Below are 17,239 nucleotides of genomic sequence, written 5' to 3' on the forward strand. Positions count from 1 at the left end.
TTGGACCACAGGCACACATCTATACCCTAATGATTACTTCCCTGCGGGGTTGCGACGCACACACTGAATCATGTTGGCGTTCTGTGGTCAGGGAGTTGATGTCACTGCATGTGCTGGGGCTTGTGGCGTTACGGAGATGCGAGGGAGTGTTAATCTATGATAATAGCTCAAATATGTCCACGATGGCACATTATCACCCTCTCTTATACAACACCACAGTTAAAAGGATGGTGTACTTATCAGAAAAAGAGCCACATGTACTGCAGTACATGTGGCTACTAAACACATTTTAAAGTGTTTAGTATACATAGTTTAAGACAAAAAAAAAACCTAGGTGAAAAATTATGTGATGCGAACTGGAAATTGAGGACAAATGCAAATGTGTTACAGCCGTAACCACATAGATATGCAGAGCAATGAGTTATTCACACTTGAAAGTGTGTTGGTTCTCAGAAATGCTCCAGGTCAGATGTCATATACACTGGAGCCCTGGGTCCAAACTTAGACCTCTCTGTCTTTCTGCTGATATGCTTCCCCTTCCCCTCCCTATGTGTTACCTCTTTCTACATCAAAACACTTTCATGTGACTCCTTTTACACAACTTCCTCTCTACACACTGTTGATTTTTGTGCCCCTTTTTCTCCTCTGAGTGCTAACAAGGTTAGTTTCTTACTTTTCATTATGTGAAAAGGCAGTGCAATAACGCAGATATGGATCTGAGCAAATAGCGTTTCATAAAGAAAAAAAAAAAAAACTCCCAATGCTTAATATGTGAGTATGAGTAGCAAATCCCAGAAGGTTCAGTTAATAATCTCTGAGCGCTGCTTCTCAGTGGGAGTTAAATAGAAGAGTCACTGTGCAGAAATCCTATAAGGTTCTGGCAGTGGCCAAGAGTCAACGATGACTCTGTTGTCGCTGAAAAGACAGAGCTATATTCTTCTTCAGGACAGACTTGTAACTGAATGGACAAAAGCAAAATGGGAGCAGCATATGACAGCATTCCAGCTTAAAACTCTTCCTCTTCTTGCTTCCAGGGTGACCCGTCTTCCCCCCTCCGCCATCGCCAACAAAAGGCTCCTTTCTCCTCGTACCTCCGTGACACCAAGACTCATGACTAATTTAGTTTGCAGCAATAACAGATTTAATCTGGTATGCATTATGCTAATCTCATCTCACAGACTTTAATCCTATCCACAACTCTAATCCCACTGTCAACTGGTCTAATCCTGTTTCTGTGCGCTTATCTCCGTGGGGTTTGGCAGCGAAACAAGGAGGATGCCTCCAAATTCTTTCCTGTGCTTTAGTGTCATATTCTTTCATAATAAAATTCCTTTGAAATTTATGATGATTTTGCAATGATTCACTGTTATAATTTTTACACAGAAACTAAACTCTGTAGACCAGACTACATTACATAAATGTAAAGAAAACAGTAAAACAAAATAAACTGAATTCCACTAATGATATATAGTTGCTTTATAATTAGAGTAATTTAAGTACATAATAATGTCAATAAATATCACTGAGAAGTTCACTGATTTAGTAATGCAGTTCAAAATGTGAAGCTCATGTATTTTAAAGGTTTTTCTATGCTATGTCCTACACAATCGTAGGGAGAATACTGACTTGACGGTTGTCCAGCAGACATTGAACCCATCATAAGAAGAGTGAAATACAGAAGGTCACCGCTAAGGAAGTTGGCTGTCTCCAGAGTGCTGTATCCAGACATTTTTATTTGAAAGTTTAGTGGAAGGAAAGTGTGCTATTGAAAGTTCTATTATCAACAGGGAAAACAATCACATTCACAGGACACAACTGAAGGATTAATGTTTTAATAATTGCTAGAACAGTGAGTTGGGACCTTTTCAGATTCAAATAATTAAATAGTCAGAGTCTGGAGGAACGGTTAGGTAACATCAGCTGAATTACTAAAAGGAATTCACCTTTAATATACATTCTGTTTTATAGAAATTGACATCTTCAGTGAAATATAAGCACAACTGGATTTAATGAAGGTCACACAAAACAAATCACATTTAACAATTAGACCTGCCCTGTTTCAACTCAAAACCGACATCTTGACTGGCAATAATAAAAAGCCTGAGGATTAATTCAGTCATGTTTCACTTATCAAAGTTCTTGCTCTACATCATAAATCAAAGATATTGGTCATTATGTGAAGATTGCACATTAAGATGACGCTCTGGCCAATAAAAGGGACAGTTAAATTTTTCCCACTGTTGTTGAACAATAGACTTCTCAGACATTATCAGCTGAGCTATTATTAAGTTGACTCCGGTGTATCTTTGTTCTTTTTAATATCTATGCTTCACAACAGAGAGGGGCTGGAGAAACTTGTGACTGATGGCCCTAACAGCTGGTAAGAGGGAGAGGCTCGCCACAAAGGTGTTAAGAGAGTTGCGGCTAAAGTGAATAGCTGTGCCCTCGAGCTCATGTCTCGCTTGTCTAATGGGAAGAAAATAGCAGAGCTGACTAGTAGGATATCTGTTCGCATGTTGGGTAAGATGTAATGAAAGAACTGTTAAGAAAGCAGCAGAAAGTTGCAGTCAGCTCTAAAAAGGAGCACATAACCCCCCCCCATCCCCCCAGAAATTTACAAGGTTACTAAATGCATGCTTAGTAATTTAGCAATTTTTGCTTTACCGACAATCTACGCATTTAGTTTACAGGTAAATTTTAGCGTCTGACCTTCACTTCCCTGCATCTGTGAAAACATTCCTGGTTAAAAGCCGAGGATGAACACTTTACCGATTAATGGTAAGTAAATGTTTTTCACAGTGAAGTAAATGTTAATTGAATAGATATTGGCAAGTCATTTGCTGGGTCAGTTGAAGATGTGATACTGTTAAAGTGATATGTTTAATCCTCTCAAGGAAAAAGCATAAAATGTGGAATTTTCTTCATCCTGGCTTGGAGTTTTTCTTTTGTTGAAATCTCATCTCATCTCATTTCAAGTAAAATAAAACATTTAGTGCTCACAATTACACAGTCAATGCTTGTAAATTCTGCTCTAACAAATGCCTTGTATGTTACATCAGATTTTTTTTATGTTAGGTTTCTTTCGGTTGGTGGGAAATTAGTGAAAATGTAGTGTTTTAAATAAAAATACCACAAAATGTTTGAAGTTGAATTATTTTTTTGTTTAGTTTTATTACACAAAAAAACTACTTTAAGCTTTAAAGGACATTAGTCAATACATTCATAGCAATTTGTCTTTCAGGATTAGAGACGACAAAGAGCAACAGTTCTCAACTGTTGAATTTAGAGCAACATAAAAAGCATACCTTACTGTGTGTCTCAGAGCGACACTAGAAAATTAAGTTTGAATTTAAATCCAACATTCAATGCAAAACATGCAAACAATTATTCTCATGAAGCTTAATTGATGAATGTAGGCATGTTTTAAACTACAAATGCACGTATACATCCAACCCCAAGCATAATTTTGTGGAAAAGGCATAAAAAAGATGGCACTGTCTAATATCTGAGCAATGTTTAAGCATGGCTCAAAAGAGAAAGATTGATGAAAAGACTCGCGTGTAAATATTTATAGAGTGCGAGCCGGAGGTATAAGCAAACTTTCAAACTACTTTGTGCCTCCTGCAGAACGGGGTTCCCAAGAATGTTTGGATACAGAGAGGACAAAATGACGAATGCCCCAGTTGTATACATACAAAGAGAAACACCGTCATAGCTTGGAAATTATGCATATATGGCGACTGTTACTGCTGCTTGTGTCTGAGGTGGTAAAACATTTAAAACCGTAAACAAATTAGTAGAAACAAAGTATTTTTATGCTATAATATTGTTACTATGGTTGTATGAGAGCACGACAATAAACTAGACTTTGCCTTCCTCACTCGAGTGTGTGTTAAATGCAGAGTCCAGAAATACAGTAATATAAAAGCTAAAAAATAAAACAAAATATATGCAGGAACAATATAAACAGGAGCTTAGTTGTGCTGCGGTGGCCAGAAGTGGACTCTCAAACTAAATTCAGCAGGACCTCGTAAAACCTTCAGCCGGCTTTGGTTTTATGTGTAAATGTGGCAAAAAAGGAGTTAAGGTTGATCAAACAGGCTAAGCAGGCGCGACTTTCGACACCCTTTGATGGAGCAAATGTGGACGGCTTACGGGGCCCAAAAGAAGATACATTTCTAAAGCTTGAACAAAGAAAACAACTCATCAAAAAAGATTCTCATGGACATCTAGCTATTGAAGAGAGATTTCTAGAAATAAATCTGCTGGTGCAAAACAAACCTAAAAGTGTTATAAATGTATAAAATCAGGGACATATTTTATCCTCAATATTATTTTCTGCTGACATTTATGCACTGATCTGGTTATTCTTCTTTAATCGTCAAAGATAAACCTCAACAGTCTGGAGCGCTATCTGGGGTTGTCTGGTGTGTGTTCTAGCTGAGCTAAAGAGCCAGAAGCAGGGCTTGTAGTAAAGTGATTATTGTATCAGTGGCGTTATAATGGGCCCAGTGTGACAGAGCGACAGCGACGGCTGACACTGAAAAGAAAAGACTGTTGTCGCTGATCTTCCGTCACATAAGCTCACAGACAAGATGCAAAGCCATGCTGATGTGACAAGGATGTACGCACGCCTTAAAACCAGCACCGCAAAGAATAGTGCTGTGTGGTTTAGACTGTGTGCTTTTGTGTGTGTGTGGAGGCTGCAAATAGAAATCCAACCAAGCTTGCAACTGAGAAGATGTTGGTATGTTTCAGTAAATATTAGAACAGATGACTTATAAGAGCTAATGTACTAAAAAAAAAAGTTATGACACTTTTATCTATCATTTTCAGTATCATTTTGATCATTTTCTTCAGCAAGAGAGGAAGGAAGAGAGTGAGACAAAAACCACAGCAATAAGAGCCATTTCCTTCATGTAAAAGCCGGATCTTCTGGATGGCTTAAATCAAATTAAATGAAAAAGCAAAATTATTAATTGTGAATGCACTCTAAGTTGTTCCATTAATTAAGTTGAAGATTCCCTGTTTTGACAGCTAATGCATCCAGAAAGCACAGTCTGAATTGCAGGCTTACATCAACCTTCAGACTAAAGTTTAACACCATTCAACTCAACACAACTTGCTGTTTGTATGACAAAGGCTTTTTATTCTAAATGTTTCCCTCAGGTAATACAAAAAAAAAAAACCTTAGCCAATTCAATATTTTAAGCCTTTTACTATCCGAACCAACTATGCAATCAATAAGGAACACATCTATTCTGGCATAAAAACAGTACCCTGCATATGGTTGTGAACAGTTTGGCTGTCAACGCAGTAAACAGTGTCTGACAGCAGTGTCAAACACACAATACCTCCTCAAACTCATAACCCTCTGGTTTTCACATACAGTGCACACATAGTGTTGATTTTACAGAGAGGGGGGGGACTGTAGTGAGATTTGTTAGAAGCAGGAACAGATCATATTTCCCCAACATGTGTCTGGAAAACATCACATCAACTATAGTAACCTTCTTGATGCAGTCAGCAGTCGCTACTATGATGCTCCTATCAGAAAGGCTGTGTAAGAATGAAGATATGTGGTATTCATTTGACTACAAATAGACTCTCCAATCTCTAACAATGCGTCACAGTAAATCTGGTGAAAATCTAAATAAATACAATGTTTATTTCTTTGTGTCATGAGCGGTTTCCTTTATCAACTCTTTTTCTTGCTGTATCAATCGGTGTTGACTTATCTTCCATTTTACTGATTCATACAACTTTGCTACCAAACCCTGCTGCACCAGCAGACTTTATGATGTTGGTAAACCTTAAAAAGTATGCTAAATATTTTTGAAAAATTCCAGTTTTATTCTGAGTTCATGTAAAAAAATAAAATCCATATGACATTTACTAAAATGAGATAAATAGGAGATACATCTATATCTATATCTACATCTATATCTTTTCATTTAGCACTGTCTTCTGGTAGTGCAAATGTATGTTTATTTATTAGTAAGTTCATGGCTGAAAGAAAATAGCTTTTCAACCAAATACTATTTATCAAAGTGATGATAAAAATGTTAAAATAAGTTGAACTATTACAAGATTCAATGTAAATCTAATTTAACTTGCCACCATTTATAAATGATAGCAGGATAGCAACAAAGTGCAACACTTACTAACTGCAGCACATTTTCACCTTTTTAATTCAATAAATTGCATACCTACTTAGGACTTTTTAAACATCTTTACTGTGCTGCTGTAGTTTGCATTTGCTTGGCTTTTCCCCACAAAAAAAAAAAAAACCCTAACAAAAGAGTGGATTTTTAAAATATATTTTAAAAAAAACAACAACAAAAACATTTTATCAACATCTTTATCATTATTATTTTTTTACTCAGGTGCTCAGCAGCATCAGGCAAATTCACTCAAATTCACGGGTACACGTCTTTCAGATGGTCCTTTTATGTTAACTCCAAATGTATTTAAAGAAAAGTTTAAAAAGTCAGTGTGAGCTCCAGGATTTTCTTAGCAGAAAATGCCCGAGGAAGAAAAATGCCTAATCTATCCAGTTGCTTATTGCTTGGACTGCAGATGAAGTTATTAAAATAGAATGTTGACTTAGAACAATGCAGAAGTGCAAGGACCACAGCTGCAACACAAACATAGCATATGCATGAACAAGTATTTGACCTCTTTTTCTCAAAACTAAGAAGTGACCACCGTGGGCGTGTCAGTTAGACAGGGAACAAAGTCTATCATGCATCAAAGCGCATTCAGACCGTTGTACATGGTGGATTTTAACCTCTCATTTTTGTGACCGCAAAAAGGACGTACAAACAAAATGAGCTGCTAATGCTCATGAGCTAATATCAGACGTATTGTCACTCCACACTGCTAAACACTTGCCACACAGGTTTTTGTGTTCAAATATGTATATACATATGTGCTTGAGGCTGTTGAGGTAACAAGATGTTTGCGAGGGATAATGTGAGCCGTGCTCTGGATGGGTGTGACGAGAAGAGGACAAAAAAAAACAACAAACTGAGTGGGGATATCAAGAAGAAGCCCGTCAAGTATGAAAACAAGCAACAACAAGTTCAATCATAGCTGAGAGGGGGATGAGTTATGGCACACTCAATTTAATTTGAACTAATGAGGCATCCATTCACTTCCATGATTCTGCAGATATGATTACAAGAAATAAACAACAACAAAAAACTAGGCTTCCTTCACTGAAATAATGTGAAGCATCTACTTTAAGCCCTTTATCTATACAGAATAAGGCATATGGCTTCTTCCAGTTTTAACTATGAGCCTGTTGTTTACACAGATCCCAAATCAGCATATTCTGCCCACCCAATCTGATCAGTCGGTTAATCATCAACTAACAAAGTTACAAAGCCAAATTAAAATCCAGGAGTCCAGGCTGCCATTATCCCTCTCTAAATATTTACCGTTTCAACATAGCTGAGCTGTCCGCGCAGCACCAAGTTAAGGCCAAGTCTAAGGCCAGAAGAACACACATACAGACACAAGCATGCATATCTGCACGCTCAAATGCTGTGGTATGTTTGACGGAGGACGTTACATGATCCAAATGCAATGACATGAATGCCACAAGCATGTTGCCATGAAAAATTAAAACTTTATTTTATGCCTGTGTAAGAGAATGATTGCGTGCGCAGAACGTGTGCGTTATCTCTGTGCATGCCTGCGTGCACGTGCAACACACGAAACGCAGGCTAAAAAGAGATAGAGAGTGGATGTTGGGGAAATGACTCGGTTTGGGTGTGACCTGCTCAGCAATGCACTGGTGATCATGTGAGACCTGTTCTAATTATATACTTCTCAAGAAGAAGGTCGATCCGCTCTCATGGGCCAGGAGCTTGTGCACACGTCCAAGAGGATGCACTGATGTGAGTGCGAGACAAGTAAAGGAGAGCAATATGGCCTGTTGTAACAGCGCTCATTGGAGAGTTTGCCCTATTTCAACAGTAAATTAAAGTAGGACAACTCACTCTGTCAGTGAATGTGTTTGTGGGTCCATGCGACAGAAAACCCAAAGCGGTGCAATGCAGATGTGTCTGTGTATTTTTGTTTTAGAAGTTTGAATAAACAACAGGCTTCATTTCATATTTTTTATTGTTCTCTTATGCTGTTTAAAATTTTTTTTGCTCAATCAGCTTTTTCCTAAACTGTTTTTTTAATAGACCAGCTCTGGTTTTTCCAGAAAAAAAATCGGACAAATGGTTAAAAAAAGAGAGCAAGACATGTGCACTGAAAACGAGTTTAAACAAATACACTAGTCCATTCTGCAATGTTCAATCAGGCACACAGCTGCTCATTTCAAATTATGATCTGTACTTCAAAATAGATGAGAATATGTGACCTCAAAATGTGACCTCAAAATAATCGGAAATTAACTGTGTCAGTTTTTTGTACTAATTATACTTCACCAGATTCATTTCGGATTTTTTTTGTCCTCGTTAACATCTATTGATCTCTTTTGCCAGTAACAACCTTTTACTTAGCGATGCATTGAACAGGCTTTTTCCTACCCCGGACTCGGTTCCAATATTCTTTGAGGCTTGATCTTTTTATACCCCACAAACTATACTAAAAGGTGATTGTTTTGTTTTCAATTCATAAGAAAATGAAGGAATTTCAGCTTCAAGTCTGCACTCTTGCTGGAGCACTCTTACTTCCAGTCAGTATAAACATGCTGGTTGAATTAAAACATTGTTTTAAACTGTGGTATACCGGTATCAATAATTTAATGGCCAACTATGAGTAAAAAGTTTGTTAACACAGATGTGATTGATTGATGTGTTTATAGACTAAAATGGCAAAGGTTCTTGGTTTTGACTCATTTTAAGATTGGCTCAGAACTATTCATAAGAGAAAATTGGGTGATTGATTGGTGCTGCTACAGTTTCACCCACACTGTGTGTTTCTGGTAACACAACAGCAACTCTGCAGCCATGTAAGAGATTGAAATAAACACTTTTTTTGTAGAATCATGTGGTTGTCTTTATTTGACCAAAGAGGAAGGTTGCAAATTGATGGAGGCAGTTAATAGCGGTGTGACAGATAGCCAGCACTACAAATTTTCAAAAGATCCACTGAAAATGAAATGTACCAAATCACACTGAGAGACAAATTGTGAATAAATTTGAGCACAATTCTGCTTCTGCCTTCTGATTATCAAAATCTTGTTATAAACTCGTAGTTCTAAACAACTCAGTCTCATATTAATTCTAACTTGATCTGAAGTATCTTTTAGAGAAAGTTAAGTAAAGCACAAGCATTATCTTGTCCTCTAGGTTTTGGGTTTAAAATAACCTCTCAATTGAGATTTTGAGCTCTGTCAGATAGATTGCTTGTGACAGAAGGACTAAGAAAAAAAGGTGTTTACTTTCATTTTGCTACCACTTGGGAAATGATTGCATTCAGTTTTCCAAAACAGCCTACAACTGTGCTCAAAAACATGAACAAGCAGAATGAGATACTCGCACCAACCCCCTGTGGCCGCCCTTCGTTCTTTACACAGGAAGTGGTTTGAATCATGCTATCGCTTCAGTCCTTTTAGATACCTAGATGTGAAATACTAATGTTAGCCATACAGAATTACATGGCAGCCTGCAAGGGTTTATATTCCTTTTAGCAAAATGGTGGCAATGTTTTTTTTATTTCTAGTGGGATGTCACATTTATAAAAATTCAAGCTACAGTATTGATGTAATGTAATCAGATAGCCCATCTACAGAGGTCAAAACATTGTGGCTTGTTCGGAAAGTTCTATTACTATAAATAATATTGCTTTAAAAAAAAAAGCCAGTTTAATTTAGTTCCTTGTCCTTTTTATTACAGTTGACTCACATGACCAGAAAGGGGTAGGGCAAAAAAAGAGGACAGGAAGTAACCTGATGCTATTCATGCTATTTCTAGTTTTTACCTCTCCCTAGTTCCTCAACAGCTTTTCAGCCACTAAACTGTAATCTGTCTCACTGACTGAGACATGGCTTATGTTTTTCTTACCTTGAGGGAGTCGAAGCAAGCAATCACCCGTCCGTTGTCCACCTGGCAGCTCTTGGCCGGATGGGCAAACTTGCACTCCTGGTCGGAGCGCGAGCACGTGCCCCTCTGAAATTCCCGGCATACTTCCAGTGTGAGCCACTTTGTGTCACGGATGTGTGCTATGTTCATGGCCATGGCAAAACGCAGGCAAAAGGTGTTTCTAGCAAAGATACGTTCAAGTGTGGATAAAGTACTTCTAGTGTTTTAATCCACAATTGTTCTGCTTTGTTTTGAATGTCTTCCTTAGTATCGTTGCTGCTTGTGATAAGTTGAAATGAAACATTCAGAATAGTACGCCTGGGTGAAATGCTGCAGGACAGTGTTTGCTGTGGATGTTAATGAGTCATTTTCCCGATGCAAACAGCATCTGGCAAAAGGTCCGATATCCAAGAGACGTCTTAGCCTACCAACTGTTCCTCCTCACTGTTTGTGTTTATTGCTTACTCTCTTATGCAACATCCCAAAGAGAGAGCCCTCTGGTCGGTGCAGTGAAGCAGGCAACAAAGGTGACAGTCTGTATAGTCTGCTTCAGGAAGGTTAAGGACACTGAGGGCTGAACAGAGGCCTTAAGGGACTGAAGGCGATGGTGAAAGGCAAGGTGGGTGAAATGCTGTTTGTGGGGCCTGGTGGTGCAGTGGTAAGGCTGGTCAGCTGGTGGTGAGCAGCGAGGGTCGTCTGGTGAGTAGGGCTGATGTTGGAGTGGATGCTGATGGTGGAGCAACGGGGAAGGGTGTGGTCGTTGTCCTTTTATTCTTAAAACTGTGGCAGCAAGCGAGCGAGCGAGGGAGAGGGGGGATGGAGCTTCAGCTGTAGAAGCAGGTCAAAGCTGCAGCAGACATCAGGGAAGGCACTTCCTCTGAGGAGAAAGGGGAAAAGAGACAGACAGATTAGTCTAATAGTGTATGTAAAATAAATATTTATTTTTCCTCTCTCTTGTAGCTTTCAGAGGAGTTTCTAATCTGCTGCACCTTTCGAATCATGCTGCTGCAACACTATGCAGCTGTGGTAATGAAGAAAATGTAAAAATGTCAGAAATGCAGCAATGTCAGCTAAAAATAAAAACAACATTCACCATAGTCTGTGCACTAAAAATGCACACATGCCCTTCGTGCCACTGCACTCACACAGAACAAAAAAAAAAAAAAAAATGGAGAAAGCAGCTATTCACGACTTCCGCCTCTTCTGATTGACACAAAAAAATCAGATGCAGTGGATCCAGATCGGATCCAGTGTCTCCTATAGTCTCATCAAGCAAAGGTCGGTCAGTGATTAAAGCGGTTTAGGAAAGAAAAGAAAGGGAAGAGTGAAAGCAGGAAGGGAAGTTGAGGCAGGGCATGAGGGAGAAAAGTTTAGTCATTTCCTTTCTTGTAAAGTCTTGTGAGAGTGGGGACCAATGAGAACGAGCGGAGTTGCAGCAACATTCTGGGCTGAGGGCCAGGTGAGAGCAAGAGGGGGAGGAGCAGACAGGAGGCTGACCTGACTGCTGCTGGAGAAAAACACAGACGCAGAGCGAAAATTATCACTTTGTTTATTATTTATATAACTGCTGGTTCTCTCATAAACAGGTGATCAGTCAAATTATTCTTACGGGGCCAACATCACATCCCTGCATTGGTCTCCATATTATGCTTATTACAGCAAGATACTTTTTAAAAGTTTTTAAAAAATGAAGGCTTATTTTTCTGACTGTAGTTCTTTTTTCCAGGCAGTGTTTATTTTTTTCATTTTTTTTGGTGCACCAATTTGCTCACCATTTACATGATTGGGCTCCCAGGGGCCCGTTCTGCTCTTATCACACCGGCAGCCTGACTCACCACACCCTCTGCGCAGAGAAATCGGATTTCCCAGAAAAGTATATGGACCTTCAGTAACACAACTAACCCCTGCTTAGTTAACAACATCACAACATGCTATATCAGAGCCGAATGATCCAGCAACAGAGACAATATGTTAGCAGACCGAGAGAAGCAGAAGAGAAATTATACCTTTTTACTTTGGATGACCTTGAGGAAGTATTACTGCTTCAAATGACCTTTGGAGCTGAACCATAATTGTAAACAAGCGCTTCTTCAATTGTCAAGGTGCATGAACAAGTTCATTGCATAAACAATACAGCTTCCATACAGGGCTGATTCTAGTCATTTTAACAATTCTTTAAAGTAATTATTTTAATATTTTATCAACTATTTGTTTTTCAGAGGATGACTGGTGGCTGGTGTCACATATAACACACAGCATACCATCATTTTGTTTGCATGAATTTCGGTTCCCATGAACTCTCCTAGTTTGTCATAATTTCATCCTCATCTCTGTTAAAGATCAGCTATGTCTACAGGACCTGCTCAACATCATATAGTGTTGATGAGACTAATGCTGTTGCACTGCGTGGTGCAAACACTTCATAAAACACACTGCAGCCTTTTTCTGAACAATAGCCACAGCTGGACACCATTAATGAGCTGGAAAGGAGGATTCTATATAAAGATTTCTCAAGTGAAAGGCGTCAGCGGCCGTCTTTAAGAAAACGAGAGAGTGCAATGACTCGAAGCTTGAAAAACGGCCGCCCCCTGAGATCTGTCTTAATCAGTTTCCATGGTTTCTGTTTGAGTCAGGCAAGTGGATATCTGTGACAATGCAGAATAAGGTAATGTGCTAGTGGGATAATGAGCTCTCCTTATGATCCATCATGTCCAGATGTAGGCATTCTTGCCCTATTGATTTCTTCATCTCAGTGGCCTTTCCTGTCAGTATTTCCAGTCCTCCATATAATTCACTGTCTCCAGTGAATTCATTTTTTAAAAAAAGTTATTGGCTTGAACCATCAAATTCACATTATGTTTCAGGATGAATTCATACAGGAGCCAAAGCTCCATCCATATATTAATGTGACTGTTGGGTATAAACTCTCCTCCAGCATCCTCAGCAGCCCTCCCTTAGGCTCCAAGGTCTTGCAGGCTGGTGCAAGGTCAGTCACAATGGTGGAACATGATGGCGCGAGAGAGCAAACAAGAAAGTCTGTGCGCTTCCCATCGGCCTTTCGAACACGTGGTTCGAATATTGCATAGCGACGAAAAGAAGAAGTACATCTTCGATATCAGCACATCAGCAGCAGCTCAACGGTCATGTGACACCGGCAAATGCCTTAACGGCATACGCAGTATCAGAAACAAGTCTGCACATCTTTTACTTTCTCTTCATAATGGGCTGCGCAACATATCGGCTCAACAACAACAGCACTCAGCTTTCACAGAAAGTACAAACTGAGCACAAAGCCTGCTTGAGATTTGATTGGTGATTATTCACTGAGGTTTTCTCCAGCACAAAAGGCTGTTTTGCAATGGAGACGTGTCTCAACTGATTAAAAAGATGAAGCTGTCAAAGTATTGCAAAAGTATGAAGGAGATGTTGAAGTGTTGCTGTTATTTTAACAAAAAAAAGAGTGTGTGGTTGTCAGATTAAACTTCCTCAAAATTAAAAAGGGCCCACATTTTAAATGCAGTTAATAGTACATTAACTTAGTTTGACAGCTTAGGTCTTGAAAAATGTAAGTTTCATAGAAATGGTTCAAACTTCCTCATTAAGTTACATGAACTTTTTCAATAATCTTGTTAATGGAAAATAACAGACAAGAGGGCAAACCGTCGCTACTTTACTCTTTGTTCAGACATTAAATAATACAAAATAAATTAATGTAAGGTAGTGATCATATGTGCTTGATTTAATTTACTAACACACTGAAGCTTTCTGATTTTTTATTAATTTTTTTTACCTAGGCAGCAAAGAGATAGGCATTAGCATCTTCTGGTTTGCTGCTCTTCAGTAAAATGGAGTAGTTTCAGCATTCTGACAGAGGTGGAGTCAGGGTGACAGTTTGCTGATGCAGGTCATCACAGAACACAACGCAGTGGGAAATGCAACACCACTGGCCTTTGTGCTCACACTGCACCATGTACTCGGAAAAAAAAGCATCCTCGCTGACCTTTACATCCACACATACACTTTGGTGCATATATCAGCTCATTTATAGTCAAACATTTGTTCCTGGGAGGCCAATGCAAACCAGCCATGACTATCGAAAAAAAAAAAAAAACACTTCCTGAAATGAAACCAAGCAGATTATTCATATCTATTTTTATTTTTTTTTATTTTAAAAATACACGACTCGTGTGTATGGCAATGCCGTTGTGAGTAAAACCACAGGACATCCTGTTATTTTTATTTTGATATTGACATTAATTTTCATGCTCCTTGTGTCATCGTCATCTCTATCAAGTTTTTAGGTCTTCTTAACTATTATGTCTACTAAGTTTTTGTCCTTCAATTATATATAATTTGACTCTGAAAGTGCAGCCCCAGCTAGGAATGCCAAACAAACAATGCCTATTGATTCCTCTTAGTGCAAACCGCTGGGGACAATGAGATCTCTTGTTTAGCATACATAGACAAAACTAGTCTCACACACACACAGACACACTGACACCATACAGAAATGCAAACCTTAGCAACAAAACACAAACCTCAGTCTGTCCTAACAGAGAGTATTCTTCAGATGTGGTGAATATCTATCTGTGCACAACACTGTATCTTTGTGTACATATGTGATTGGAACCATGTATGGCCTCCTCGCACAATAAGTAGCTCAGCTACTTATTGTTTTTATTCTTTTTTTTTTTGCTTCAATATTTAGGGCAATTATTAAGATTAACAAGGTTAATACACAGTACACTGAGTAGGCATGAGCCGATACATTAAGGTTAAAAATATAATTAAGATTTTAAAAAACCTATAATATTCCACCATACTGCTCTAACAATTTAAATTTAAAAAGCAAAGCAAACAGGGACAACAGTTCCTGTTTTAAAAACTTTAAAATTACCACTACAATTAGAGGAGAGTTTACAAATCCGAGTATAAAAATCTAAATAGTAAACCCAGCCTGTAGACATTTTTTAAAAGCTGTAATAAGAACTCTTATAGCTGCATTATAAATAATTGCTCTTTTTCTGTTTTAGATAAAAACTTATTGTTGGTGGATGGTTGTTGGGCAACTTAATTTTTTTTTGTGCAAATAGTGTGACACCATTAAACTCAAGGTTAGCAATCTAAGGTTGCCATTAGAACCTCATACAGGCGTGTGCCTAGAAATGAGCAAAGGTAAATTCAGTTTATGTAGTTACTGGAAATATAAACAATGTGTATGAATAACTGTGACCTGCAAAAACAGATATCAACAGCTGTCTCTGAGAGATTCTGCAGACGTGTGCTCGACGGGTTGGTAGATTTTAATGGAGGCTATATATCGCTCTAAGCCTAAATGGTAATGGACCAAGAGCTTGCCAAGACAGTGTTTATGTTGTCTGTGCTGTGGTCTGCTCGGCTTGCCATCCCCATGACAGAGTGACAATACTTTGCAACACTATAGAGAAGGTCATATTTTTAAACACCATTGTCATAATTGCCTATCTGCCTTGCCTAAAAAACAGACTAGAAGATGTTGAAAAATTGCCACTGTGAGAATGAATCCTGTCTCTATCCCGCCCCGCCATGCTCTGCTCAAAGTGCTGTGTTTGAGAGTTATTTAACTGTTTATATGGAGCAGGGGGAGGATAAAGAAAGATGGTTTTGTAGTACTTAAAAATGGAAATATTTGAGGGCCACTTTTAGAAAAGAAACGACATGGGTGAGCTTCCAGATAAACTCACAACTGTAAATATATTCTTAGTTATCAAAGTTTATCATTCTGATGTTTTTTGTATTCTTCACAAGTCAGTAAAGAAAAAAATATATAGCCTATCTCTATGTAAAATATATTTTAACGAGTACAAACACACATATAACACTTAATTTGGTTTATGCTGATGCGCTGCCCACAGTAAAAAGGCATGGTCATAAGTATTTTCATTTCTCAGAGTCTTGTGCATTTTAAACTTGTGTATTAGCAATCAAACTAACCTCTGAATTTTGTGTATGTTTGAGTATTGGTATGCTTAAAGTATGCTATTTTGGAAGACTTACTTTTTTTTGGTATTTGTGGTGATAAATGAAATAAATATAATTGTACACAATAAATGAAAGTACATATTAAAAATGTTAAAGTAGGTTTATGTCTCATTACTGTACATCTGGTATATTCTTTATTCTTCTTTCACAAGTGCGAAAATAATGACTGCTGACATCTGTTGCAGGACTGATAACTGACACAATTAGATGTATTAAGTCTCATAAGTTTACGCAGTAAAAATCAGTGAGAGTTGAAGAGTAGTAGCTTCTTTAATGAGTGCTCCACTTCAGAGTTAATTTAATTCAATTTAGTCAATTCGGTGTATTTACAGAGCAGAAATTCATGCCAATGTCATCTCGAGGGACATTTTTTGTTGTTGAATATAACCTGAAATAAGTACTATCATATAAAAACCAGGTTGATCTCATAATCTTTTACCCAGCAGCTTTCTGAATGCTGCTTTATTTATTTACATACATGCATCCATACATGAATGGAAATAATTGGGCACAAAGCACATCGAGTTCATGGGAGTTCAGTATACTCGAAATATACTCTTAACCAGAAAGTCAGTTTTTGTTGATGGGAAGGTTTGCTATACTTTTATAGGATAATTTTTAGCTGGGCTAATGGATGTTTTAAATATGGATTTATTGACCTATGTTAGAAGATATTTGTAACAGTCTGAAGCAAGCACAGTTTACTGTAAGTAATATTACAGTGTTAAGTAATGACTTCCCTGAAAAACACTTGCGATGTAAATGAGGGTGAAGTGAAGCTCTCAAATATTTGATTTGCCTATCTCTCCTAAAATTATTAACTCTTGATAAGCGAAGAATTAGATAAGTATCATGTAAGAGTAAAGACATGGTAATTATAGGAGTAAAACAGAGTTGTGTCCTGCCTCTGACAGCTGTTCCAGTCAATTATTATTATTAGCTTAGCCAGGATTGTGCAAAGTGGAGAGTGACTTACCCAACAAAAGCTGTGGGAAAGTGTCACTCAGATGGGGTTAAAATGTTGTCATAACATCATAGGAACATGTATATGATTCCTCATGTAATACAGGCTTAGCCTGTCAGTGCAGACTCACCCATGCACATAATCTTGTCTTTAGGGCAGGTTAAATCTTAGGTGACATACATCACTAGACAACAATCTAAACCAGAGACTG

The 17,239-nt window shown here is 38.1% G+C and overlaps 1 protein-coding gene across 19 annotated transcripts in view; it reads right to left on the reverse strand.

The window, feature by feature from the left end:
* The window catches only part of mbnl1 (muscleblind-like splicing regulator 1), a 44,615-nt gene that overhangs the window by 18,500 nt on the left and 8,876 nt on the right, over positions 1–17,239 (reverse strand). For 18 of the 19 annotated variants that reach the window (XR_008606199.1, XR_008606198.1, XM_055033620.1 and 15 more), the window contains one exon: positions 10,026–10,920. Coding sequence is in view for 17 of the 19 variants with exons in the window: in XM_055033620.1 (XP_054889595.1) it covers positions 10,026–10,199 (174 nt within the window). In the remaining 2 variants the exon portion in view is untranslated. Of the gene's footprint in view, positions 1–10,025; positions 10,921–11,136; positions 12,197–17,239 lie in introns of those variants that run through there. The other variant, XM_055033622.1, reaches the window with a different exon arrangement.

This window comes from Poeciliopsis prolifica, unplaced genomic scaffold (genome assembly GCF_027474105.1).
Source record: "Poeciliopsis prolifica strain line A6 unplaced genomic scaffold, Auburn_PproV2 SCAFFOLD008, whole genome shotgun sequence".
Lineage (NCBI taxonomy): Eukaryota > Metazoa > Chordata > Actinopteri > Cyprinodontiformes > Poeciliidae > Poeciliopsis > Poeciliopsis prolifica.